Source organism: Macaca nemestrina, chromosome 4 (assembly GCF_043159975.1).
Source record: "Macaca nemestrina isolate mMacNem1 chromosome 4, mMacNem.hap1, whole genome shotgun sequence".
Taxonomy (NCBI): domain Eukaryota; kingdom Metazoa; phylum Chordata; class Mammalia; order Primates; family Cercopithecidae; genus Macaca; species Macaca nemestrina.
The window spans coordinates 179,895,661-179,922,753 of NC_092128.1; the positions used below are offsets into that span (position 1 = coordinate 179,895,661).

Sequence of the window (27,093 nt, forward strand, 5' to 3'; positions counted from 1 at the left end):
CCACATCCAGGGAAAATCCTTCTCCGCCAGGCAATGACTTCATCGTTTCCTTCTCACTAATTTGAATACTCTTAAGGGAGAGCCAAACAAAAAATGAAAATGATGAATGACTCCTTGTGCAATGCAGAAAAAATGTGGCGTTTGGGATCTCACAGTGACGGAATACCCCTCATGCAGAAACAGAACATGCTTCTCTCCAAAACAAAAAGCAGAAACAAAGGTATTTCAGACCTCAGAGGGTGTTTTGCCAAATGGTAGGTATGTAAAAGATTTTAAAGGGGCAGGTGAAAGCAAATCAACTCTCACCTCCAAAGCAGGTAACTCTTTTATTTGAAAGAAAAACAAAAGTTCCTCTAAATAAGCCACAAAGCTAAGTCAGGAGAGAAACAGAAATGGTAGAGAGGGATGCTTAACAAGTAGGAGGAAAAATACCTGCTGGCTTATATGGCACATTTATTTTATACATTTACAGATTTTGACTAAAACACATTTTTAACCCAGAGTTCAGCCTCTATCTGCACACCCCACGTGTCCCGGTGACTGGTCAGACCTCAGTTATCATAAACACTAACTTCTAAGAATATCTAAAAAAGTTGCTACTTAGAAACTACTGTTAAATCATAATCCAAGTTTGGGCAATGCTGCTTTCTTATCACAGATGTCTTACTGCATCAGAATCTTGAAACACATTCTCAGGTTTTATTTGCAGTTTCCAAAGTCGGTGGCTATCGGCAGTGCCGTGTGGGGAAAGCACTTGCCTTCACTGATAGCTGAAGAGGAGATTAAACCAACTCTTGGTGGCCACCCCACTCTGTGTCAGAGACTATGCAATGGGCTTTCAACAGGGCCACCTGCTTTGACCTTCCCCACATGAATGGCTGCTAGGTCCAACCCGCAGAACACGGCCAGACGACAGATGAACAAATGCACTCAGACACAGGAATCCAGTGAAAGACTGGGCTGGGGACTGGGCCACCCACAAATACCGAGGAGGGTGCTATAAAGAGTCAGCAGCCGCAGCCCTGAGAAGCCAGCACTGTGGGCATTTATTCAGTATAGACTTAATGACAAAGGCCTTGAGTCAACACATTTGTGGGCAATTCATACGGTCGCCCAGACCCGGAGGGAGTAGTTCTGTACGTGGATGATTAAGGGCGAGGTTCCGCGGCCTAAGTAAACTAACTTATCTAGATCAATTTATTTATATCCCCTTGTTATCTAACCTAAGCTTTCAGGCACCAGATTATAACCAGAGGCTGGTTATTCCAAGGTCATGTCATTGGCCCTCCTGCTAAGGAATAACTCCTTTACAATCTATAGACTAGAGAGGAAGCAGTTCCAAACATCAGTGGATTCAGCTCACTACTAAACTACAATCAACACACTTGGCTTTTTCTCTAAGATAAACCTGAACTAGGGGGAAAAGAGTGTAGAGAAGTCCCTGTCACCATCTTGATTGATTATCTTTTCTAACCCCAAACCTTGCCTTATTACCTTTTGTGGTCTTTTATTGCTTGTTTAAATAAAACAGAGGCATCTGACAAAATGAATATTAAATGTAGTTACAATCAAGCAATTCTGCAGAGTAATAAACATCTGGGGGTTTTTTTTAGAGATTCAAGAGGATGCAGTAATGTCAAGTGCAAGTGTTTCCGACTGTCACGGAAGGTTAAGGGGTCTCAGGAAGGTGTGGGTGATGCACAAGGCATATCCACGGGACTGCAAAAATGTTCAAACCACTGCAGATTTGGCTCCTTTGAAATGACTGTGAATTACCTGTGAAAATGATAATTAAAGGGTTAAGATTTTTAAAAAACAGAAATTTCAATGAAAAAGAGACTTGCTTCACATATAAGAGAAACACAAACATGGACAACTGACTATGTTTTCTCATCTTTCAAAAAAAGTTGGACTAAAACAAAATATTTTTGGCAAAACAGTAACCAGCAACAAACAATTGGTTCTAGTATGAGAAAAAAACTGTCGAAATCTTCAACAAAAATTCCATTCGAAGAAAACACCTAGCACGCCAGGCACGGTGGCTCATGCCTATAATCCCAGCACTTTGGGAGGCTGAGGTGGGAGGATCGCTTAAATTCCGCAGTTCAAAGCCAACCTGGGTAACAGAGTGAGACCCCTGTCTCTACAAAAAATTTAAAAATTATCCAGGCATGGTGACTCATGACTGTGGTCCCAGATACTTGGGAGGCTAAGGTGGGAGGATCACTTGGACCCAGGAGGTTGAGACTGCAGTGAGCCATGATCAGACCACTGTACTCCAGCCTGGGCAACAGAGCGAGATCCTGTCTCCAAAAAAAAGGATACACATATCACAATCCTGAGCACGGACCACACCAATCCATTTCATGGACATCCACAGCACTGGTGCTGAAGGATGCATCATGAAGGCTAAAAAGAATTGCACACAAAGTTTAAATAATAATGAGAGTTCCATAAATATTAGCTATGTACTAAGAGTCTGCTGACATATTATCTCAGTGCATCCTCACCCTATCCAGTGAGGCAACCTGAAGGAGGGCGCAACATCCTCTCTATTCCCCATGGGTCCCAGAGCCTCACACAGGGTCTGGCACACAGCTGGTGTGCCAGAGAAAGTAGTTGGTAATTAAACTTTTTATTTTTAAGGAGACTATTACCAGCTACATGACACAGATAAGGAAATAAAGGCATAAAAGGTTGCTGATTTTCCCAAGTTTACTTGTCTAATAAATTGGGATTCCAAACCAGGGCCAGCAGGACCCATCCCAAGATCTAAGTAATGTAAAATGAGTGAACCATGGGCCAATACGCAATTTCTGCAAACACTTTCTACCCCAGCTATCCTACCATGCTATCTAATTTTTTTTTTCCTAAAAGTCTCCTATACCCTCAAAAGATGAAGACTGCCACCACTGAGAACATTCAAAAGATGGGTGCTGTTGGCCAGGCGCAGTGGCTCATGCCTGTAATCCCAGCACTTTGGGAGGCTGAGATGGGTGGATCACAAGGTCAGGAGATCAAGACCATCCTGGCTAACACGGTGAAACCTTGTCTCTACGAAAAATACAAAAAATTAGCCAGGCGTGGTGGCAGGCACCTGTAGTCCCAGCTATTCAGGAGGCTGAGGCAGGAGAATGGTGTGAACCCAGGAGGCGGAGGTTGTAGTGAGCCGAGATCGCACCACTGCAACTCCAGCCTGGGCAATAGAGCAAGACTCCATCTCAACAAAAAAAAAAAAAGAGAGAGAGAGATGAGTGCTGTGGGTTTGAAAGAGCTTCAGCAGAGTCCCTGCCATGGCTGGGCAGCTTGCTCTACCCTGAAGGAGGACATGTTCACTCCACTCCAGGTGACATTCACTCCTGCTGTTCTGTGCAGTCAAACTTGGGATGCTTCAAGTTGTCCAATAGTAAAATGATATTTAACTGCAATGGACTGAATGTGTGTGTTCCCTCCCCAACCCTCTGTCAAAATTCATGTGTTGAAATCCTAACCCCCAATGTGATGGTAATCACTTTTAGGGGTGATTAAGTCATGAGGGTGGAGCCCTCACTAATGGGATTAGTGTCCTTCTATCTGAGGACCACTGAGAGCTCTCTCACCCTCTTTCTGCCATGTGTGGATACAAGAAGTCAGCAGTCAGCAGGGTCTGGTGGCTCATGCCTGTAATCCCAGCACTTTGAGAGGCTGAGGCAGGTGGATCATTTGAGGTCAGGGGTTCGAGACCAGCCTGGCCAACATGGTGAAACCCCGTCTCTACTAAAAATACAAAAAAAAAAATCAGCTGGGTGTGGTGGCGGAAGCCTGTAATCCCAGAGGCTCAGGAGGCCGAGGCAGGAGAATTGCTTGATCTCCGGAGACAGAGGTTGCAATGAGCAGAGATCCTGCTACTGCACTCCAGCCTGGGCCACAGAGTGAGATTCCGTCTCACAAAAAAAAAGTCAGCAGTCTGCAATCCGGAAGAGAATTTGACTAAGCTGGGTAGCACCTTGATCTCAGACTTCCAGCCTCCAGAACGGTAAGAAACAAATTTCTGTTGTTTATAGGCCGTTCAATTCATGGTACTTTGTTACTGCACCCCAAAACGATGAGGACATCAACGGCAACGCAGAGAGGACACTGGGACAGCTCAGTTCTAATGAAAATGTCACCTAAATAGAACATATATCACCACCATAAAATGGTAAACATCACAATAACTCTACCCTACTTAAAAAATCAGTTACAGAATATGAAAACAAACCACCAAGAACACTAACAATTAATATAGAAGCTTCTCTGAAAAATACCAGGCCACAAAATAATTCAACTTCAGGAGCTTGGCATGTGAAAGGTTAACTTATTCAGGTGTTGAATTGGAACAACAAAAAAAATTTGATGGAGAACTTGCCAGAATAACCCTTCGGTCACAACCGTTGCCAAAGTCAAAGGCCAAAGTTATATTTTAAACTTTAGAAGTAAACATTAAAATGAAGGGTTTTTTTTTTTTAATTCTCCAATAATTTTCACTTTTAAAGTACCAAACTGACACATAAAAAAATTCGTGCTAATTATCCCAAGGAATCGACTTCTTTAAAAACCCTTTATTTCACAATTACGCTAATATCCCATTAATTTGGGACACTTACCAATGTATTTATTCTTTGTTCATTACCTGTGTGCACATTAAGAGTACACCAATAACACAATACAGGCATTAATATGGAAAACATCAACAAAAGCCATCTGGAAAGCTAATGAATAATCAAGGGATTTCAAATTAAACTACAGAATTTTCCCTTAGAATCTTTAGGACAACACTGTCAAGCTCAATCTATTCACTTCGCCTCCAGAATCAATTTTTCAAACTTTATGACAGGTCTAATCGCTTCCACCTGTGTCTCCAGCTTGACTCTTGACTGGCATGCTACCAGCCAGAGTGGAAATGTAGACAAAGACCCCTATTAGGATCCGGCTGTTTCTCTACTGTGAGGTCACTCAGCCATTAAATTAGTTCCAGCCCAATTTCTGTCCTCTCGGGCCTCGATTTCAGGGGAGGAGGGTGCAGAGTTGAGTCAGTTAGCAGCACAGAACCAGAAGGGAAGAAATGGGGGAAAAGATATTTGGGACTGACTAGGTAGGTGCACACGAAGCTGAAAAGCTGGGGTTGGCCCCAAACTCTGAAATCGAAATACTATCTTTCTTAAATGACTGCAGCTATTCTCCCCAGTGCAATCCCGTCCCCCTTCCCATTTAAAAACATATATATATTTTATGGGATTGTGTTTCCTTTTCTTCTCCTTCATTTGGAGAAAGTCAACTGTCTCCCATACAATGTTTCCTCAACTCACATGAGGTTGATTCACAAAACTACCTCAGTGATCTAAAAGCACCGGAGGTCACTGAGAGATAGAAAGGCTGGCTGGTGAAGGCCCTGGGGTGGGGGCATCACCAGGTCAAAGGAGGTGAGCTGAAGGTGCCTGGAGAGCGTCTAGTGTTCCAACACCTCTGATTTCACAGCTGAATACAGTAAGGCTCAGGGAGGAGAGACTGTCAAGGTCACAGAGCTAGTGGATGATACAGTCTTGGTTCCAGCATTTTCCCTACTAGATTATGAGCTCTACAGCATCAGGAACAAGGCCCAACACACAGTAACTGCAAAAACAAAAACAAACCCTGCACATCTCTCCTATATCACTGAGCCCACTTCATTTCTGCCTAAAGCCCCAATGCTCAGACTAAGAACGGTGTATGCAACTTTACAAACTGGCACATGCACTAGGATCTGCTTCTGCAAATGCGCCGTCAGGCATGGACGCTGCCTGAGCCGCCAGGACACCTCTCCAGTGCCTAACACGGTGTCCGGTATACAGGGGGTGCTTCAGAAGTGTTTATCCCATGGGGCAAAGAAGTCAAATCTAAGCCTGAAACATCAAGGGACTCAAACGGTGACAAATGAGAAATCAGCTTATTTAATAAGAAAATCTAAAATATTATTTACAAATACAAAACGTCCAACCCTTGGCCGGTTCATTCAGATTGCACAAGTATACAAAGGAAATCAGCATGAGCAAGGTTATGCTCATCTGCTCACCACACATTGTGGTTTCACGTCATTTCACTCTCAGATGGAGATTTGATATGAGTCAATCAAGAAAGACGCTATCGGCCAAATAAAAGATGATTCCAAAAATAGCACAATGACTCAGTTACCCCAAGCTCCTATGTTTCACAGTCTAGCCTCATGCTGTCTCTAGAGGGTTGTCATTGATCAGGAGATTAAATGGAAAGTGCCACACTCCCACCATGTCAAGGCAGAGTGAACTCTGGGAGGGGCTTTTCCTGCAGTGACAATGGATTTGCAGTGGCTGGTCCACACCCCCTTCCCTAGACCCTACCACCACCAATAGCTCACATTTGCAAAGGGATTCCTGAGCTGTAGCTGTGGGATGTGAGCCTGGAACAAGGGGAAGTTCACTGTCCCAGACACAGACACGGACTGGACCCATGTCCCTGAGACTCTACCTAACTGGCTGAGCTAACTGCTCACAGGGAAACCTACCAGGAAATAGCACAGAAAAATAAAGACCTCTGGCATGAAACAAAACCGGCAATACACAGAGCATGGTGATATGGTTAGGCCCTGTGTCCCCACACAAACCTCATCTTGAATTATAATCCCTGTAATCCCCATAATCCCCGGGGGCCAAGGGAGAGACTGGATGGAGGTAATTGGATCATGGGAGTGGTTTCTCCCATGCCGTTCTTGTGATAGTGAGTTCTCACGAGATCTGATGGTTTTGTAAGTGTTTGGTAGTTCCTCCTGTGTTCATTCTCCTTCCTGCCGCCTTGTGAAGAAGGTGCCTTGCTTCCCCTTCGCCTTCCACCATGATTGTAAGTTTCCTGAGGCCTCCCCAGCCATGCTGAACTGTGATTCAGTTAAACCTCTTTCCTTTATAAATGACTCAGTCTTGGTTAGTTCTTTATAGCACTATGGAAAGAGATTAACACATACGGCATCCGGAAGGTGTTACCCTGGCAGTAGTGCGGAAAAGCAATTCACAGTCAGGAAGACATGTCAGAGAAAATGGCTGGAGCCTGGGATAAAGGATGAAATGACCTTTTCTAAGCAAATGAGTTGGGTGGCACAAGTCAGATTCCTGGGGAAAGAGCATCACTCATGGGGTTTTGACTTTTGACTCTGGGGGTAGAGGGGACTCAGTCATCAGCAAGCGGCACCCACATTGCCCTGTGCTGCTTCCTCTCCTCAGAGTGCTCTCCCCTCTACTCAATCACAAACATGCTTCCAAATTTGTGGGGTGGAGGCACAAGGTGAAGGCAGTGGGGGTTCATGCTCTAAGACAAGCCACTCGCATGCCCAGAGAGATCAAAAGAAAGCTCTCTACACCAGTACCATGGTAGCTCAGCTGGATTTGCAAAGAAGAAAATATCATGTCCTCAAAAATCTGTCAGAAATCTCTAAATCCACCTAGATGTGTAAACACCTAAAAAAAAAATTCCTCTAATTACCTTGAGTAAGCACTGAAACAAAAGCAGTGTTATAAGTCAAATAATTATCTTCACCTGTGATCCTAAATCTGGTAGGCCCTGGCACTATGAGAAGGTATACTACTTTCAGGGCCTCCAGGTATTTTTCTTGATAGTCTGAAAAACTGAAAGGACATTCCTGAGGCAGAATCCTAATCGTCTTCCAGTGTCCACCCTCCTCTCCTCCTTAGTGATAGAAGCCTGGTTTCCAGTTAGATCCATGGATGCCTGCTATAAAGACCACATTTATTTCCCAGCCTTGTTTGTAGGTCATGTGACTAGGTCCTGTTCATAATATATAAACAAAAAGGCCATATGCAACTTCTGTCCCTTGAAGAACAGGGATGTGGCTTCTTTACCCCTTCCTCCTGCTTACTGGCTCAAGTAAGAACATAAACACTGGGATCGCCATCCTGGACATGTGCTGAAGGTGGCCGAGCAACTCAATTGGGCCCTTGACACGTGAGCCAACACACCAACGCTGGACTTTCCATCTCCGTCTATCTCATTTGCAGGAGAGAAAAATAAACTTCCATTCTGTTCAAGCGACTTCTATTTTCGGGTATCTGTTGCACACAGTGAAATCTAATCCTAATTGACCTAGGAACTGGTACCTGAATAAGGGGTGCTAGGTCTCAGATTACACGCATGCCACCAGAAACAAGGAATAAAAATGCAGCCTGATATGGAGGAGATGGGCAGGGGATTGCTCGCAAAGACACAGGTCTCACAGGTTCTCAACTGCTGATTGCTGCAGCAAAGCCTTTGATGGAGTCCTGACCTTCTACATGTTGGGAGGTAGACCTGGTGTCTCTTAGAAGCTCTATTCTTATAGGAGACAGCTCTGAAAATTCAAAATGTCAGTGTTTGCCAGTCCATGACACTGTCAGCAAGGTTCAGTCAAAGAGAAATGACCTCCAACTAAAGCTAACTAGTCTCAAGAAGTGGAAAAGAATACAGATTTGATTAGAAAGGAGCTCTGTGTCAGCAACCAGCAATCTAAGTTGAGCCTATGGGGCTGTCCCTGCAGCCCCAGCAGGAGATAAGACAGAGGCTTCACCGCATAGAGCCCAGAAGTCTTGTGCCAAAGACATGATTAAGGGCCTGGCCTTCCACCCAAGCCCACGGTTTCATTTGGCCCAAGGGAGTTGCTATTAAATTGGGAGGGAAGGGAACGGCAGAGCGTTGAGGCCTTTAAAAGACCAGAGTTTTTAGGCTGCAAAACTGTCTAGACAAGATCTTGATGGTTACTCACATGGAACCAATCAGAAGCAGACTAGAGGGCTACGAAAGTCCTGAGAGACTTATATCTCTACAGAAACCTTAAGGCTGGCCTATAAAGAGCTGTGACTATTCAGTCCTCAAAACAACACCCAGACCCCAAATCCTCCCAGGAAGCGGGTGTTGGAAGCCCATCCTCTCCAGTATCCGTCTCTGATGTGGTACAGAGAAGACCCTTTCAGAAGGCAAAGCCGTGGCCCCAAAAGATCCCGGGCAAGAGCATTCCCGGAGGGCAGAACACGGGTTGCCAGACAGCGAAAAGGAAACGTACTGGCCGCCAGTGCAGGGGGTACAGGGGGACTTGATGGTCCCGATTTCTACTACAGCAGCGTGGCACGTGGTGTGCTAGGGGCAGAGAGCTCGTCTGTTTCAGCTAACAGATTGCAAGACCGTAATAGGCACATCCGGCCCTAAAAGAGAAAAGGGCCCATCATCCAGAGATCCTGAATCTGACAGAGTGGAAGGAAACGAATGTGATACTAGGGCCGTTTTCCTTGAGGAATAGGTGAGAGTTTTCTAAGGAGGGGAAGACAGATGCATGTTGATATCTGGGACCTCAGCAGAAACTGCTGGCTGTTCCCCACTGTGTCCTTCCCCGACTTCCTTAGGAATACAACTCCCAATTTTCAGCTGGTGCAGGTTCCATGATGGGGAAGGGTTGATGGAGAAAAAGAGATTTTTTAAATCGTATGATCAAGATCTATATATAATGTAAATTTCACTTCTAATTCAGCCCATTAGGAAAGAGCTGCTCAATTGCTGCAGACATGATACACACAGACGAAGAGAGAAATAAGCATTGAGAGAACCCAGTCCATGGTTTTGAAAATTCTTCTTGTCCTGTACAGTTGGTTCATCAAAGTGATAGTCTCATCATGTTGCCCAGGCTGGTCTCAAACTCCTGGGCTTAAGCAGTTCTCCTGCCTCAGTCTCCCAAAGTGCAGCAATTACAGGCATGAGCCACAGAAAAAGTATCCCACTTTTTTTTGAGATGGAGTCTTGTTCTGTCGCCCAGGCTAGAGTGCAATGGCGCGATCTTGGCTCACTGCAACCTCTGCCTCCAAAGTTCAAGCGATTCTCCTGCCTCAGCCTCCTGAGTAGCTGGGATTACAGGAGCATGCCACTACTGCCTGGCTAGTTTTTGTATTTTTAGTAGACACAGGGTTTCACCATGTTGGCCAGGCTGGTCTCAAACTCCTGACCTCAAGTGATCCACCCATCTCGGCCTCCCAAAATGCTGGGATTATAGGTATGAGCCACCGTGCCTGGCCGTATTCCACATTTTTGATAAATATTCAGAAACAGGAACAATTCCACACACAGTAAATTCTGTTACCTAGAATTCTACACACTGGTGTAATACTAGTGTTTGACACTGTTCCAGTAATGACTCCAAAGCACTAAAACAATGGTCCCCAACCTTTTTGGCACCAGGGTCTGGTTTTGTGGAAGACAATTTGTCCATGGACGGGGGGTTGGGGAGTGGTTTCGGGATGAAACTGCTCCACCTCAGATCACAAGGCATTAGTCAGATTCTCATAAGGAGCACGCAACCTAGATCCCTCACACGCACAGTTCACAAGAGGGTTTGAGCTCCTATGAGACTCTAATGCTGCTACTGATTTGACAGGAGCCAGGGCTCAGCCAGTAATGCTCACTTGTACCGCTCACCTATTGCTGTGCAGCCCAGTTCCTAACAGGCTGCAGACCACAGCCCGGGGGTCAGGGATCCCTGCACTGAAAAATAAAGTATGAGATTCGTTGATTTGTGTAAAGCACACAAAAGCAGCAACTGGAAGAGAACAGCTGCCAGTACATGTTACCTATTATTCCTACCACAAATAGACTATGTTTCCATAAGGATAGCTGGTTAACATGGTTTGGATTTATGTTCCTGCCCAAATCTCATGTCGAACTGTAATTCCCAGTGCTGGAGGAGGGCCTGGTGAGAGGTGATTCGGTCATGGGGGTGGATATTCCCCTTGCTGTTCTCATGATAGTGAGTGAGTTCTCATGAGATCTGGTTGTTTAAAAGTGTGTGGCACCACCCCCTTTGCTGTCTTCCTCCTGCTCCCATCATGTAGGATGTGCCTGCTTCCCCTTCACCTTCTGCAATGATTGTCAGTTTCCTGCGGACTCCCAGCCATGCTTCCTGTACAGCCTGCAGAACCGTAAGCCAATTAAACCTCTTTTCTTTGTAAACTACCCAGTCTCAGTTCTTTATAGCAATGCAAGAACGAACTGATACACTCAGGTAAGAGCAAATATAGTTTTAGAAATATTTTGGCCTTATTCTTAGAACGTAAGAAACCATATATTTTGTGCATCCATCTATCTCGTGGTCCCTCTGACACCAAGGTGACCTCTTCAAATGTCTTCTCCTTAAAAAGGCAACTGCCTCCCCAGCAAGAATTTCTTCCCAGGTTCACTGACTCAGTAGGTTTCTGTGAGTAACTTCACTTCATAGTTTTAGGAAGGAACCGCCGCGAACAGTGGATGCAGGGAATCTATGGAAAGCTAAGGCCATCAACAACCATTCATTCAGTATCAGCTCTGCACCAAGTGAGGGATTAATAATTAATAATCAAACCAAACAAGAAGAGAAACAAAGATTCCAAAACACCCTCAGAAAGGCCAAAATATTTTCCCCCTTTGAAAAAAATAAAAACTCTTAATCCTATGGGAGGTTCCACCTCTAGTGTTGGCAAGCTCAGCTTCAATGTCTGTCAGACACTTTTACAGACCTGAGTTTCCTAAGGCAGAGGGGTTTGTTTTTTTTTAGTTTAATATCAAAAGTGAACTTCCTGATATCCAAGAATATTAAGGCAATATATTTATACAGGTTCTTTCTTCACACAAAAACACAGGCTGGACAGCATGTGGTGAAGCCCAGCCCTGTGCAGATGCGCGGAAACCTTGGCCCATCCGCACTTTCAGGGTGTGTGCTGCCCTCCTGATGACACGCTGCCCTGGCCACGAGCTCCAGGACCACACTTCCAAGGTTCCCAGATGGTGCTGACATGAAATATTCTTCAGTATTCTCCACAGAAACAACAAAAATGGCCTGGAAGTACCCATATTTTTCTATCTGAACTTGCCCCCCCCCCAATCTTTTGTTAATAACTTATCTGATTTTTTTATCCAGAAAATGTAACTATCACGAGTTACCCCTTCAGTATAATAGTCTTCACTTGAGTAACAAAGGATTATCACAGAGTTTGCAACAAGCAAGTGATGACTGTTCCATCTACAAGAACAGGCTTTTTCCTTTTCTACTAGGAAGCAATGGATGTCGGGGGTGGGGTGGAAGCAGGAGAGTTAAGAAATGCTGAAAAATAAAAGTACCTATGACAATACAAATTAACTCAGTAAACAACAATTGTTAATGAACACGGCTCACAGTTCCCCTCCCAGTTCGCCCCCGTTACTCTGATAATCCTCCCAAACGATTCCGCCAATGCCTCCTCTAATACAACACATATACTAAAACTGCCATTCCGATGACCCTAAGTTTGACAGTCAAGAAAATGCTAAAGTTGGCTCCTCATTTTATATCAATATAGCATTAAATTCCAGAAACTATTATTAGGAAAACAGGCGAAAATATTCCCATACATTGAATTATACCTCTGTCTAATCATGTGGTCCCATGAGTGAAATGCTTAGAAACTATGAATCCAGTTATTTTTGGAATATTTCACTCCTTAAATTTTGACCCCACATTGAAGGAAGGCACTTTTGTTATTCCCTCCCTCTATAACCCAATTTTTTTTTTTTTTTTTTTTTTTTTTGAGATGCAGTCTCGCTCTCGCCCAGGCTGGAGTGCAGTGGTGCAATCTCAGCCTCCTGGGTTCACACCATTCTCCTGTCTCCCGAGTAGCTGGGACCACAGGCGCCTGCCACCACGCCCAGCTAATTTTTTGTATTTTTAGTAGAGACGGGGTTTCACCGTGTTAGCCAGGATGGTCTCGATCTCCAGACCTCGTGATTCGCCCGCCTCAGCATCCCAAAGTGCTGGGATTACAGGAGTGAGCCACCGTGCCCAGCCTATACCCCAATTTTTAAAACTAAAATAGTATTAGTACTATTGGGGAGTTTAAAACAATTCCTTTATTTTCCATTTTTTAATCTTTAGTCAGAGTTTACATAACAGAAGGAATCAAAAGGAAAACTTGCAATAAGAGTAAATTTCAAATATCCAAATGGGGTTATGGACTGCTTTAGAAAAGGTACTGGGGCTGAGCATGGTGGCTCACGCCTAAAATCCCAGCACTCTGGGAGGCTGAGTCAGGAGGATCACTTGAACCCAGGAGTTCGAGGCCAGCCTGGGCAACATGGAGAAGCCCTGTCTCTACCAAAAACACAAAACTTAGCTGGGCGTGGTGACATGTGCCTATAGTCCCAGCTACTTGGGAGGCTGAGGCAGGAGCAACCCTCGAGCTCAGAAGGTCGAGGCTGCAGTGAGCCGCGATTATACCACTGGACTCCAGTCTGGGTGACAGAGCAAGATCCTGTTTCCAAAAATAAATAAATAAATAAATAAAAGTATTGGATAGCAATGTACTAAAAACACTTTTCAAAATACAAAGCTCTGACTTTTTTCAATTTACACAGCTTAGATGCCATTCAAACTTCCTATTCAAATGCCCCTGAAAAACATCTTAAATTAAATGTCTAACACTGATTGTAACTGCACAAAAGAAGAATGATAACCTGAGCAACAATGCCACCGGTTACACATATTTTTTCATATTAGTTTATCAAAGAACATCTTGAAGGCCTGATTCAAGGAAGCAAGACACAAAGCAAAACCAACCACCTTCCATTCCCATAAAAAACAAATCTGTGATCAAAGAACTTCACCTTCCTTTTCCACAATTCAACTCTTCTAGGACAAGAGTACTTCCGCCTTGCTAATAGGTCTCGTCAAACGCATTCCTCTGCAACTCTATCCCCTCCTCCACTATTGGTAAGAGAGGATGATCAACGGAACAGGATTCCTCCAAGCAGATGCAGGAGGCCTGCTCACACCTTACCCATCCAGGAGACGCATCGTTGTGGGGGTCACTTCGGCAAACAAAATTACTTTCCCCAACTGCTTGGTCTGCAGATTTTGGCGATAGATCTCCAAGTTGAAATTTTCTGATGAGAAGGCCTCCATGTTGGTCACCACAGGTATACAAGATGGGGTTATTTCTACTTCAGACACGTAGGATGAAACAAATCTAAGAGAGAGCTGGCTGGATTTTATTTCTCCCTCGGAGTCCACATGTTTCCCAAGCCACTGCATAAGAGGATCCCGGATTTCCTGTGTCATAAAGAAAGAAATGAGGAGGTCGTAATTTGGCATTACATTAGATCATGGCAGCTTTTCCTTATAATGCCATTTTGGTAATATGAGTACTTCCTAATTCACGACCAATAAAAGCTGGATTAACATATTCCATACATCTAAAACGATTAGACAATATGATAACCATATACTTAGTATGCTTATACTATAAAATAAGCTGTTCAGAAACCAGGATCCAAGAAAATCAGTTCAGTTCATGATTATACTTCCTATCTTACATTCTGTCATGATTTTCAAGATTCCCCTCCGGTCCAGAGTTCATAAGTAGTTCTCCAGTCCTCTGTGCATTTTATCCTCCGTGCATTTTATGGAAAACTTTTATCTTTTTGCGCCACAAAGAAATTCATTATCCTATCTGCAAAAACAACAACAACAGGAAACCCTGGCGGAAAGAAGTCACAGAACACAAAGCACGAAAATATGAGAACACTCGGTCTCGGCCTCACGTCTTAGAGAACCTCCACTTCCTCCTGTAAAGACAAGCCAACTTGATCACCGACCAGGAAGACACTAATCTTCACAAAGGGAAAGTGGGGTACCCCAAAGCTGACTTCTGTTTGCCCCAAATGGAGGTACAAGGAGGAGAAGGAAGGCAAAACCTAGAAGAGACGTTGCCCAATCCAGGCGCAGAGCTCTCTGTTCTACCTGTGAAACCACAAACCTGGAGGAGGTTCCCCCACTCCAGACCTTAGAGATCCCAGAGGCCTTCCTCAAGGGTGGTTTATCAGGAACTGAGGGCTGAGGGAAGTCATCATCTCAAGAGGACTGCACAAAACTTACTAAGATCTCAGTAAACACAGATCCAGGCTCTTAGGCCATCCTCCTGCAAACACCAGGCCCTTCACATCCCAAAGTTCCCTGTGGCTACAGAGAAGTGGCTTCAGAGACGAAACTTAATTCAACGAATTTCAATTGATCAACCTTTAAAACACACATCTAGTTTGCAGATAATACAGACAAGAAGAGAACAAGTCAAATGACTTCAGAAGAAAGCATTCAGGGCCGGGTGCAGTGGCTCACACCTGTAACCTCAGCAGTTTGGGAGGCCGAGGAAGGCAGATCACCTCAGGTCACGAGTTCAAGACCAGCCTGGCCAACATAGTGAAACCCCGTCTCTACTGAAAATATAAAAATTTGCCCGGCGTGGTGGCGAGTGCCTGTAATCCCAGCTTACTTGGGAGGCTGAGACGGGAGAATCGCTTGAACCTGGGAGGCGGAGGTTGCAGTGAGCAGTTTGCTCCACTGCACTCCAGCCTGGGCAACAAAGAGTGAAACTCTGTCTCAAAAAACAAAATAAAACAAAACAAAACAAATCACAAAACAAAGAAGAAGAAAAAAGAAAGCATTCAGAAGAAATCCAGGAGATAAAACACTTTACAGGACAGCTGGGCTGCAATCTTCAACTAGTCAATGTCACGGTGGAGATGGGGTGGGGACAGAAGTCGAGAGGGGGACCCAGTCTAGATTAGAAGGGACTTAAAAGACATAATGAAATGCAATGGTTAGTTCTTTACTGGATTCCAATTTGAACAAACTAGCTGGAAAGGACAATTAGGAAATCTGAATGTGAACAGGACGCATTAGATAATAAACTGGAATTACTGTCAGTTTTAATAGGTGTGATAAGCATACTGTGGAGGCCAGGCGCAGTGGCTCACATCTGTAATCTCAGCACTGAGGCAGGTGAATTGCTTGAGCTCAAGAGTCTGAGACCAGCCTGGGCAACATGGTGAAACCCTGTCTCTCCTAAAAATACAAAAATTAGCCAGGCATGGTGGTATGCAACTGTAGTCTCACATACTCAGGTGGCTGAGGTAGAAAGATTGCTTGAGCCCAAGAAGCAGAGGCCACAGTAAGCCAAGATTGCGCCACTGCACTCCAGCCTGAGGGACAGAACCAAACCCTGTCTCAAGAAAAAAAGGAGGTACTGTGGTGACACAGAAAAAGTCCTTAATTTTTAGAAATGTATATATGTCATGATATCTGTAAAATTTACCCCCAAAATATATAAAGTAAGGCAAAATGTTGATAATTGTTAAATTATGTTGATAATTGTTAAATCTAGATGATGGGTATTTGGGGTATGTGTTACAGTTTTCTCTTTATTCTTTTCCACATTTGAGAACTGTCATAATTAAGAGTAAAAAAACAGTGGTGAAATAAATATAAGCTATTTAAAAATAATAAGTTCAGGCCAGGCACAGTGGTTCACGCCTGTAATCCCAACACTTTGGGAGGCTGAAGAGGGTGGATCACTTGAGGCCAGGAGTTCGAGACTAACCTGGGCAACATGGTGAGACCCCGTCTCTACTAAAAGTACAAAAATTACCTGGGCGTGGTGGCACATGCCTATAATCCCAGCTACTCAGAAGGCTGAGGCAGGAAAATCTCTTGAACCCAGGAGGTGGAGGTTGCAGTGAGCCAAGATCATGCCACTGCACTCTAGCCTGGGAGACAGAGCAAAACTCTATCTCAAATAATAATAATAATAATAAAGAATTCAGGCCGGGTGCAGTGGCTCACGCCTGTAATCCCAGCACTCTGGGAGGCCAAGGCGGGCAGATCACGAGGTCGGGAGATCGAGACCATCCTGGCTAACACGGTGAAACCCCGTCTCTACTAAAAATACAAAAAATGAGCCAGGCGTGGTGGTGCGCGCTTGTAGTCCCAGCTATTCGGAGGCTGAGGCAGAAGAATGGCGTAAACCCAGGAGTTGGAGCTTGCAGTGAGCCGAGATCGTGCCACTGCACTCCAGCCTGGGCGACAAAGCAAGACTCCGTCTAAACAAAAAAAAAAAGAATTTAATTGGCCATACACTGGCAACCCATTCCCTCTGTCATCCATTCAACAAACGTTACGGGATGTCTGCCATATGGCAGGCAGTCTCACAGGTTCTGAGGACGGAGCAATGATCAAAGGGATCAAAATTCCTGTCTTTGGAGGGTTAATGCTACAGTGTGCGAGTCAGAAAGTTAAAAAAGGTCGGGCGCAGTGGCTCACGCCTGTAATCCCAGCACTTTGGGAGGCTGAGGCGGGCGGATCACTCGAGGTCAGTTCAAGATCAGCCTGGCCAACATGATGAAACCCCATCTCTACTAAAAATTCAAAAAATTAGCCATGCGTCGTGGTGGGTGCCTGTAATCCTGTCTACTTGGGAGGCTGAGGCACAAGAATCACTTGAACCCAGGAGGCGGAGGTTGCAGTGAGCCAAGATCGCGCCACTGCACTCCAGCTGGGGTGATAGAGTGAGATTCAGTCTCAAAAAAAAGTTAAAAAACAGTAAACACAATACATAGAATGTTAGAGAGTAACACATACAAAGGAGGGACACGAAGACAGAGAAGAGAGGGAGGCCACTTCAGATCAGACAGATGGAGGACCTGCTGAGAAGGTGACACTGAAGGAAAGGCCTAGAGCAAGTGAAGGAGGACGCTGGGACAAAATCCATAGAACTATGTCATTTATATTTATTTATAAAGGGATTCCAGCAAGTGCAGAGGCTCCCGGAGCGGGGAAAGAGCCTGATCAGGGCAGAGCATTTGAGCAGAGTGAGCGCGGGGAGAAGGTGGAATGCTGGGGCCAGAGAGGCAGAGGGGGTGGCAAGAGCCATGGTCCACATTGCAAGGGCCTCAAAGGCCACACTGAGGACTGGGCATTCACTCGAGGAGCAACAGGGAGCCCCAGAAGGTTCTGGGGAAGGGCGTGGGATGTCCTACCTCTGTTGGAGCAGGATCACCCCACTCCGACTCCTGTGTTGAGAAGAGCCTGAAGGGGAACAAACAAGCAGAGAAACTAGTTACAAAGTCACCTAAATGAACCAGGAGTGAGACTACAGCCTGGACCAGTGTGCAGCAGACATGGTGAGAAAGGATAGGATTCACAGTATACTCTGAAGTATAGGCTACAAGATTTGCTAACAAGTCATATTTGAGATGTTAGAGAAAACAGGGGCTCAAAAAACAGCCCATGATTTCTGGCCTAAACACCTGGAAGGACAGAACTGCTGCTGGAAATACCATAGAGAGAGCAGGTTTGGAGAAGAGACAGGAGGTCAGCCCCGGGTGTGCTAAGCTTGAGATACCTATTTAAAATCCCATGGGTGCTGGGCGCAGTGGCACACACCTGTAATCCCAGTACTTTGGGAGGCCGAGGCAGTCAAATCACTTGAGGTCAGGAGTTCAAGACCAGCCTGTCCAACATGGTGAAAACCCATCTCTACTAAAAATACAAAAATTAGCTGGGCATGATGGTGGGCATCTGTAGTCCCAGCTACTTGGGAGGCTGAGGCAGGAGAATCACCTGGACTCAGGAGGTGGAGGCTGCAGTGAGCCAAGATCATGCCACTGCACTCTAGCCTGAGCAACAAAGACTCCATCTCAAAGTTGTTTTTTTTTTTTAAAAATCCCATGGAAACAATGAATCGGCAGTAGAACATGTGAGTCTGGAATCCAGGGAAGAGGTTCGCACCATGGATATCAATTTGAGAATTGTCAGACTATGGGTGATCATTTAAAGCCAAGAAAGAGGATAAGATCCATGAAAAGAGTGACTGTCGTTAAAAACAGGATGCAAAATAGGGCTGCTATCACCAATGATCACAAACCGGGTGGCTTGAGACACTAGAAATCTATTCTTTCACAGTTTTGGAGGAGAGAAGTCAGAAATGAACATGTCAATGGGGCTGTGACTCCTGGGAAGGCTGTGGCGGAACTCGTGCTCACGCCTTTGCTTCTGGTGCTGCTGCCACTCCATGGTGCCCCTCGGCTTGTACACACATCACCCCCCATTCTCTGCGGCCATCATCACATGACGTTCTCCTCTTTAAGTGTCCCTGATTCTGTGTGTCCTCTAGTCTTCTGAGGACACCAGTCATACTGGATTAGGGATCTACCCTAATGACCTCATCTTCACTTGATCACATCTGCAAAGACTTAGCTTCCAAACAAGGTCATATTCACAGGCTCCAGGGCTGGGGCTTCCACATATCTTTTTGGGGGACACAATTCAACCAACAATAGTGGTCCATGCTTAGGTTTCAGGGAGATCATAAAGAGTGTGTAAAGGAGATTGAGACAGGGAGAGAAAATCAAGTGTGTTTGTGAATAGCAGCAGAGGGCAGTGGTCGCGGGAGTCTCCTGATTCAGTTTTGAAGGCTGGAAGACAATGACAGTAGCATGGGGAGAGGGCTGAGAAGTCACCGCTGGCCTCGGCGCCGCAGAGCCCAGCCTCTGATGAGAGCAGTTTGAGAGGCGTGGTGGAGGCCACAGTCGGATGGGAGTGGTGAAGAGAAAATCTGCAGACTCCAGGAAAAAAACTCCGGCAAAGAGTCTCCTCTAAAGGGGAAGAGAGGCGGGGGCAGTGGCTAGAGGCAGGAATGGGGGGAACGCAGGCTGAGCTTGGTTTAAAGGGGAGAAACAGCAGCATTTTCAGATTGATGTGACAGGTCCTCTAGGGAAAAGAATCCAGAGACCAGGTGGGGTGGAACCCAACAATATAAGCAAAAAGGTCGGCCTTGGGAGCAGAAACAGCTCCCCCATAGGGATGGGAGCGGTTCAGGCTCCCCTCTGGGGACACCTGGTCTTATGACTCCACTGGTTCCAGACCTCCCTTGGCCCTTGCTGGTTGCAGAGCCACAAGGCACAGCCTGGTAACTGAACTTCGCTGCTCCCACCCTACTCCACGGCTGCAGGGAGGTGGGAATCTTGGTGCTGGTGGCCGGCAGAAGTCATCTTATGATTGCTTCTATGTTCTCAATAAATAGGAAGCAAGATCATCAGCTAAGGGAGAAAAGAAGGAAGGAGGTGTTGAAGTTTGGGGAGGGAGGAACGAACAAGACAACAGAGAGAAAGAGAAGATGAATGTAGTGGGGAAAATCTTCTGAGCGGCAATTCCCCAGGGCAGCTGGAAGCATTTGAGCACCACAGAAGGTCAGTGACTCTGAACTGAGAGTGAGAAGTCTGTATGATTTTGTGTTTTTATCCTGCCACAGTCAGCTATCCAGCCAAGTGGGCTTAGCAGAGAGGAGGCAGTGAGCTGAAGGTGTACAGAAAGCAGTAACTGAGACTAACCGACCACAAATGAGGTACTGCTGGAGACAGAAAGATAAATAGGAGTGATCCTGTTGGGGCTGGAGAGTGAGAGGAATGCCCCAGGACCAAAAAGCTTAGGTCAGCACCAGAGAGAGCTCCCAGAGAAGGCATGTAAAATAAGGGGGTGACCCGACCAGAGAAGTTGTTGGAAGGGGTCAAGCTCAAATGAGCTACCAAAAGCTACATTTGGTCCTATGACAGCACTAACTTTCAGTTTTCAGACTACAGAATGCCAAGATAAATTTCAAATGGATTATTCCCTGTTCACCATTCTTTCTTTGGTATATACTCTATTGGAAGAAGAAGAAGGAATGAATAAATAACATACAAAGGTGATCCCCAAACCTCAAATCTGGCCATTAGTTATAACCAACTCTTCCCCTAAAACTTTGGTCAATGCCTTCAAAGCATAAAATGCACAGATCTGAATTTTCATCACTTTCCCCAGGGTAGTTGGATGTCACCAGGCCACCACACAGGCTAGAGATACATATAGGTGAATAGGTTAAGCCACAAAAACAGAAAGATAAAACCATTACTTAACTCAAGCAGAGAGCTAAGAGGTTATTCATCAGATGATGGTAATATAAATATCCCATTCAAAGTCAATGAAAACCAGGATAAAATGAAAAAGAAACAACTAGCACTAAGTAGAACTTTCAGAACAGGAATAATGCAGGAATTATCCTCTAAAGTGAATCATCCAGATTGACTACTGCATGCATCATTCATTTAAGAAATACATATGGAGTACCCACTGGGTCTCAAAAACAGTACCACGGTAGAAAGAGAAGAGGAAGGACAGATATTGCTATAGTTTGAATGTGTCCTCCAAATTTCATGTGTTGGAAACATAATCCCCCAATTCATATGTTGATGGTACATGGAGGTGGGGCCTTTGGGAAGAAATTGAGATTGAATGGGGTCATCAGGGTAGGGTTCCTATGGTGGGACTGGTGGCTTTATAAGAAGAGAAAGAAAGACCTAAACTGGCACACTCCTGCCCTCTTGCCATGTGATTCCCTTCCCATGTTATAATGCAGCAAGAAGGCCCTCACCAGATGATGGCACCACACTCTTGGATTTTCCAGTCTCCAGAACCAAGAGCTAAATAAACCTCTATTCTTTCTAAATTACCCAATCTCAGGTATTCTGTGATAGCAACAGAAAACAGACTAAGAGAGATGCATACACATAACTACAAGACAGTGTGACAAGTACTACAAAAATTCACTCAAACTATTCAAACATACACTTCTCTTTGGCAAAGTAAGTCAATCTGACTTGCCAAATTTAATCACCTATTCTTTTCTGCATGCAAGTTGAGAGCCATATTCTCAAGAAATTACATCATCATTGTTATGTCTACTAATTACTAAAGTAACACTCTAAATTATTTGTTTTTGAAAGCAATACTTAGACATGCACAAATCTGCAAAATAAAACTGATGAAAGCAAGGCATGCAGGTTTTTTTCTTATACCTATTTTACATAATCTTTCAGGGCTTACTCAGAACCAAGTGAATTACTCAGAACAAAGAGAATCTAAAAGGTATCAAATGAAACCAGGACCCTCTTAAGAAACATAACTATATACCACCCATAATTATCTTAAATGTTTATATTCACTATAGTCAAATACATTTTAAGTACCATAGGAAGCATTTAGCCTCCCCCAAAACTTTCTCCCCACTTCACCATTATCCCTGGACAACGTAAAAATTCTGAATAAAATTCTGGTTGTAAGAAATACCAAAATTACTATCTGTTTGATGTAAATCTGACCGGCATGTCTTCTCAAATGCACTCAAATTATGATTATGACTTGAGAGCTGCATATATAGCTGCTAATAATACATGTAGGGAAAAGGAATTAATTCATGACTCTTGCCTAAACTCTCCTAATGATCATGCAATGTAAAAATGTTACTGAAGAAAAAAGGTTTGGATCATAGACATCAAGATAAGTGGGCTGACATATAAGTAGCACTACCCACTCTGCAATCCGTAAATCTACCTATTTCTTTGAACTCAACTGCCGGAGGATAGTTAAAACGTCACTTCCATAGAAAGGACGTCTCTGACCCACAGCCGTTCACAAACTTTCATAAACCCTTAGTTACTTTATAGCACTTATCACGACTATACATAATTTGTATAACTGCTTATTCAATGCCACACTGCCTTATTAGAATATAAGTTCCAGAAAGATAATATACATATGTTCCTGTTTCGCTCCCAACTGTATCCGTGGAACCTAGGACAAAAGTGCATGCTTAATAAGCATTTATAAATATAAATGCATATTAAAACCTTACCAAAGAAAACTCTCCAAATAACAGATAGGTAATCAAGAGGTAAAACTCAAAAAAGACAATGAGAGAGTATGGTCTTGAGATGGCTACATGAGCATCAAAAAGAAATACACAATCTTTGAAATCATTACAGCTAGTTCTATTGACAACAACCAACCACTATCAGATTCCACTTCAAGGGGGTTTATAAAATTCTAATTAATGTTATTTTTCTAACATTTAAACTTCAAGAATTTAAGTATTTCTCTTCCTCTAGGATTTCAGGTTAATTAAATACAATTTGGGTGGAACCAACAGCTGAATGCTTTATAGTCACATAAATTGGACCTTTTAAATCAGCCACAGCACCCAGGCATTCTCAAGAAAGGTGAATATATTTTTTGTCTTTTATTGGGACATGTTACACAGGACATGAAAATCCCAAGGAATCTTTAAAAAGAAACAAAAAAAAACAAAAAAAAAACCCTAGAACTTATAAGTGAGTTTAGCAAGGCTGCAGGATACAAGGTCAATATACAAAAATTGGCAGGGCACAGTGGCTCACGCCTGTAATCCCAGCACTTTGGGAGGCCAAAGCGGGTGGATCAGTTGAGGTCAGGAGTTTGAGACCAGCCTGGCTAACATGGTGAAACCCCACCTCTACTAAAAATACAAAAATTAGCCGGAAGTGGTGGCACACGCCTATAATACCAGGTACTTGGGAGGCGGAGACACGAGAATTGCTTGAACCTGGGAGGCAGAAGTTGCAGTGAGCTGAGATTGCACCATTGCACTCCAGCCTGGGTGACAGAGTGAGATTCCATCTCAAAGAAAAAAAAAAAAAAAATGCAAAAATTGGGTGCATTTCTATATACCAAAAATAAATATTTGGAGTCTGAACTTCTTTAAAATATCATTTTGATAGCATCAATAGATCTGAAATATTTAGGGACATATTTAACAAAATATGTGCCAGCCTGTATACTGAAAACTACAAAACACTCCTGAATTAAAAATTAAAGATGTCTGGGCATCATGACTCATACTTGTAATCCCAGCACTTCGGAAGGCTGAGGCAAGAGGATCACTTGAGCCCAGGAATTTGAGATCAGCCTGGGCAACACAGAAAGACTCCATGTCTAAAAAAAAGAGTTTTCCTTTAATTAGCTGGGTGTGGTAGCGTGTTCCTGTCGTCCCAGCTACTCAGGCGGCTGAGGTGAGAGGAGCTTGAGTCCAGGAGCTAGGCTGCAACAAGCCGTGATGGCACCACTGCACTCTGGCCTGGGCGACAGAGTAAGTCCCCATCTCAAAAAAACGAAAAGAAAATTAAAGAGGCTGTAAATAACTGAAAAGATACACCATGTTCATGGATCAGAAGACTTTGACACTGTTAAGATGTCAGTTCTTCAGATTAATCTACAGGTTCAATGCAATCCCAATTAAAATCCCAGAAGGCTTTTTTTTGTTGTAGAAATTAAAAAGCTGATTATAAAATTTATACAGAAATAAAAACTATTTTAAATGGCCAAAACGATTTTCGGAAGGAACAAAAAGTTGGAAAACCTACATTATTTGCTTTCAAGATTTACTATAAAGTTGCAGTGTATCAAGACGGTGTGGTATTGGCACACAGACATATGTACAGATTACTGGCACAGAATAGGGTACAGAAATAGGGCCAAACATGTAAGTGTGATTGATATTTTTAATTTTTTGAGACAGGGTCTTGCGTTATCACCCGGGGGGAGTGCAGTGGTGTCATCACAGCTCACTGCAGCCTCAAATTCCTGAGCTCAAGCCATCCTCCTGCCTTGGTCTGTTTGATTGATTTTTGACAAAAGTGCCCAAGGTAAATGACTTGAAAAATGATAATCTTTGCAATATGTGGTGCTGAAACAAACATTCATATGCAAGAAAATGAAACCTTGATCTTTATCTTGCGTGTATATAAAAATTAACTTGAAATAAATCATAGACCTAAATGTAAAACTACTAACCTTCTAAAATAAAATACAGAAGAAAATCTTTCTGACCTTGGGTAGGTAAAGTTTTTTTCAGATGGAACAAAATAAGCATGAACCATAAAAGGAAAAAAGTGATAAGCTTTTTATAAAAATTTATAAAAAGTAAGACTTTATAAAAATTAAGGATATTAAGAACTGCTGTTCTTCAAGAGATAATGCTGGCCAGGCATGGTGGCCCGCACCTGTAATCCCAGCACTTCGGGAGGCTGAGGCCGGTGGATCACCTGAGGTCAGGAGTTTGAGACCAGCCTGGCCAACATGGTGAAACCTCATCTCTACTAAAAATACAAAAATTAGCCAGGCATGGTAGCACACACCTGTAATCCCAGCTACTCGGGAGACTGAGGCAGGAGAATTGCTTGAACCGGGAGGCGGAGGTTGCAGTGAGCTGAGATCACGCAACTGCACTCCAGGCTGGGTGACACAGCGAGACTCCGTCCCAAAAAAAAAGAGAGAGAAAGAGAGATAATGCTAAGAACAGTGAAAGACAAACAACAAAATATAAGTATTAAGAAAAAATAAGTATTGAGAAATTATTCTCAATACTTACACCGGACAAAGGACTTGTATCTGGAATATAAAAAAAGAAGTCTTAAAATTGTAAGACAACAAACAATTCAACTTAAAGCCTGAGCAAAAGAGCTGAATAGACACTGCCCAAAAGAAAATATTGGATCGCCAATAAGCACATGAAGAAATGGTTGGCACCATTTGGCAACAGGAAAATGCAAATTAAAACCACAATGAGGTACCTCTATACATCCACCTGAATGGTTAAAATTAAAAATTAGGCCGGGCGCAGTGGCTCACGCCTGTAATCCCAGCACTTTGGGAAGCCGAGGTGGGTGGATCACCTGAGGTCAGGAGCTTGAGATCAGCCTGGGCAATACGGTGAAACCCTGTCTCTACTAAAAATATAAAATCAGCTGAGCGTGGTGACACTTGCCTGTAATCCCAGCTACTCGGGAGGCTGAGGCAGGAGAATCTCTTGAAACTGGGAGGTGGAGGATGTGGTGAGCTGAGATCGTGCCATTGCACTCCAGCCTTTGCAACAAGAATAAATCTCCATCTCGCCAAAAAAAAAAAAAAAAATTAAAAATTATTTTGAGCCCAGGAGTTTGGGGCTGCAATGAGCTATGAGCACACCACTGCACTGTAGCCTGAACAACATAGCAAGACCCTGTCTCTACAAAAAAAAGAACAAAAAAAAAATCCCAGCACTTTGGGAGGCTGAGGCAGGAGGATTGCTTGAGCCCAGGAATGTGAGACCATCCTGAGCAACATAGTGACCCCCAGTCTCTACAAAAAATAAAAAACCAAAACTAGTCAGGAGTGGTTGTACACACCTGTATCCCACCTACTCAGGAGGTTGAGGTGGCAGGATCACTTGAGCCCAGGAATTCAAGACTACAGTGAGCCATGACTGTGCCACTGCGCTGACAGCCTGGGCAACAGAGCAAGATCCTCTCTCTTTAAAAAAAAAAGAGATCTGACAATTTATCAAGTGTTGGCAAAGATGTAGAATAACTAGAGCTCTCATGTCCTACTGGTGGGAATGTAAAATGGTACAATGGTTTTTGAAAAACAGTTGGCAGTTTCCTGTAAAGTTAAACACACACTTCTCATATGACCGAGAAATTCTACTCCTAGGTATTTACCCAAAAGAAATGAAAACACATGTCCGCACAAAGACCTGTATGTGGATGTTCATAGCTGTTTACTCAAAACAGCCATAAATGACAGCATATCCATAAAATGGAATACTACTCAGGAATAAAAAGTAATGGGCTACCCACACATGCAACAAGGACAAATCTCAAAAACATAACACTGATCAAAAAAAAAGATAAAGAAGAGTATCCAGTACACTATATGATTCCACTTAGACGACATTTCAGAAAAGGCCAATCTAATCATCTAGTGATAGACAGTATATCAGTGATTGCCTGAGACTCTAGGCTTAGGGATGGATGAGCAGATGAGAATTGATTAAGAAAGGTAACAAAGGCCAGGCGCGGTGGCTCACGCCTGTAATCCCAGCACATTGGAAGGCCAAGGTGGGCGGATCACAAGGTCAGGAGATTGAGACCATCCTGGCTAACATGGTGAAACCCCACCTCTAGCCGGGCGCGGTGGCTCAAGCCTGTAATCCCAGCACTTTGGGAGGCCGAGACGGGTGGATCACTAGGTCAGGAGATCGAGACCATCCTGGCTAACACGGTGAAACCCCGTCTCTACTAAAAAATACAAAAAACTAGCCGGGCGAGGTGGCGGGCGCCTGTAGTCCCAGCTACTCAGGAGGCTGAGACAGGAGAATGGCCCGAACCCGGGAGGCGGAGCTTGCAGTGAGCTGAGATCCAGCCACTGCACTCCAGCCTGGGCGACAGAGCGAGACTCCGTCTCAAAAAAAAAAAAAAAAAAAAAAAGAAACCCCACCTCTACTAAAAAATACAAAAAACTAGCCGGGCGTGGTGGTGGGCGCCTGTAGTCCCAGCGACTGAGGGAAGCTGAGGCAGGAGAATGGCGTG

The 27,093-nt window shown here is 44.1% G+C and overlaps 1 protein-coding gene across 12 annotated transcripts in view; it reads right to left on the reverse strand.

Annotated features, from left to right (window-relative positions):
- The window catches only part of LOC105472658 (holocarboxylase synthetase), a 246,350-nt gene that overhangs the window by 139,244 nt on the left and 80,013 nt on the right, over positions 1-27,093 (reverse strand). For all 12 annotated transcript variants that reach the window (XM_071095699.1, XM_011726102.3, XM_071095702.1 and 9 more), the window contains one exon: positions 13,842-14,113. In XM_071095699.1, the coding sequence (XP_070951800.1) occupies positions 13,842-14,113 (272 nt within the window). The remainder of the gene's footprint in view (positions 1-13,841; positions 14,114-27,093) is intronic.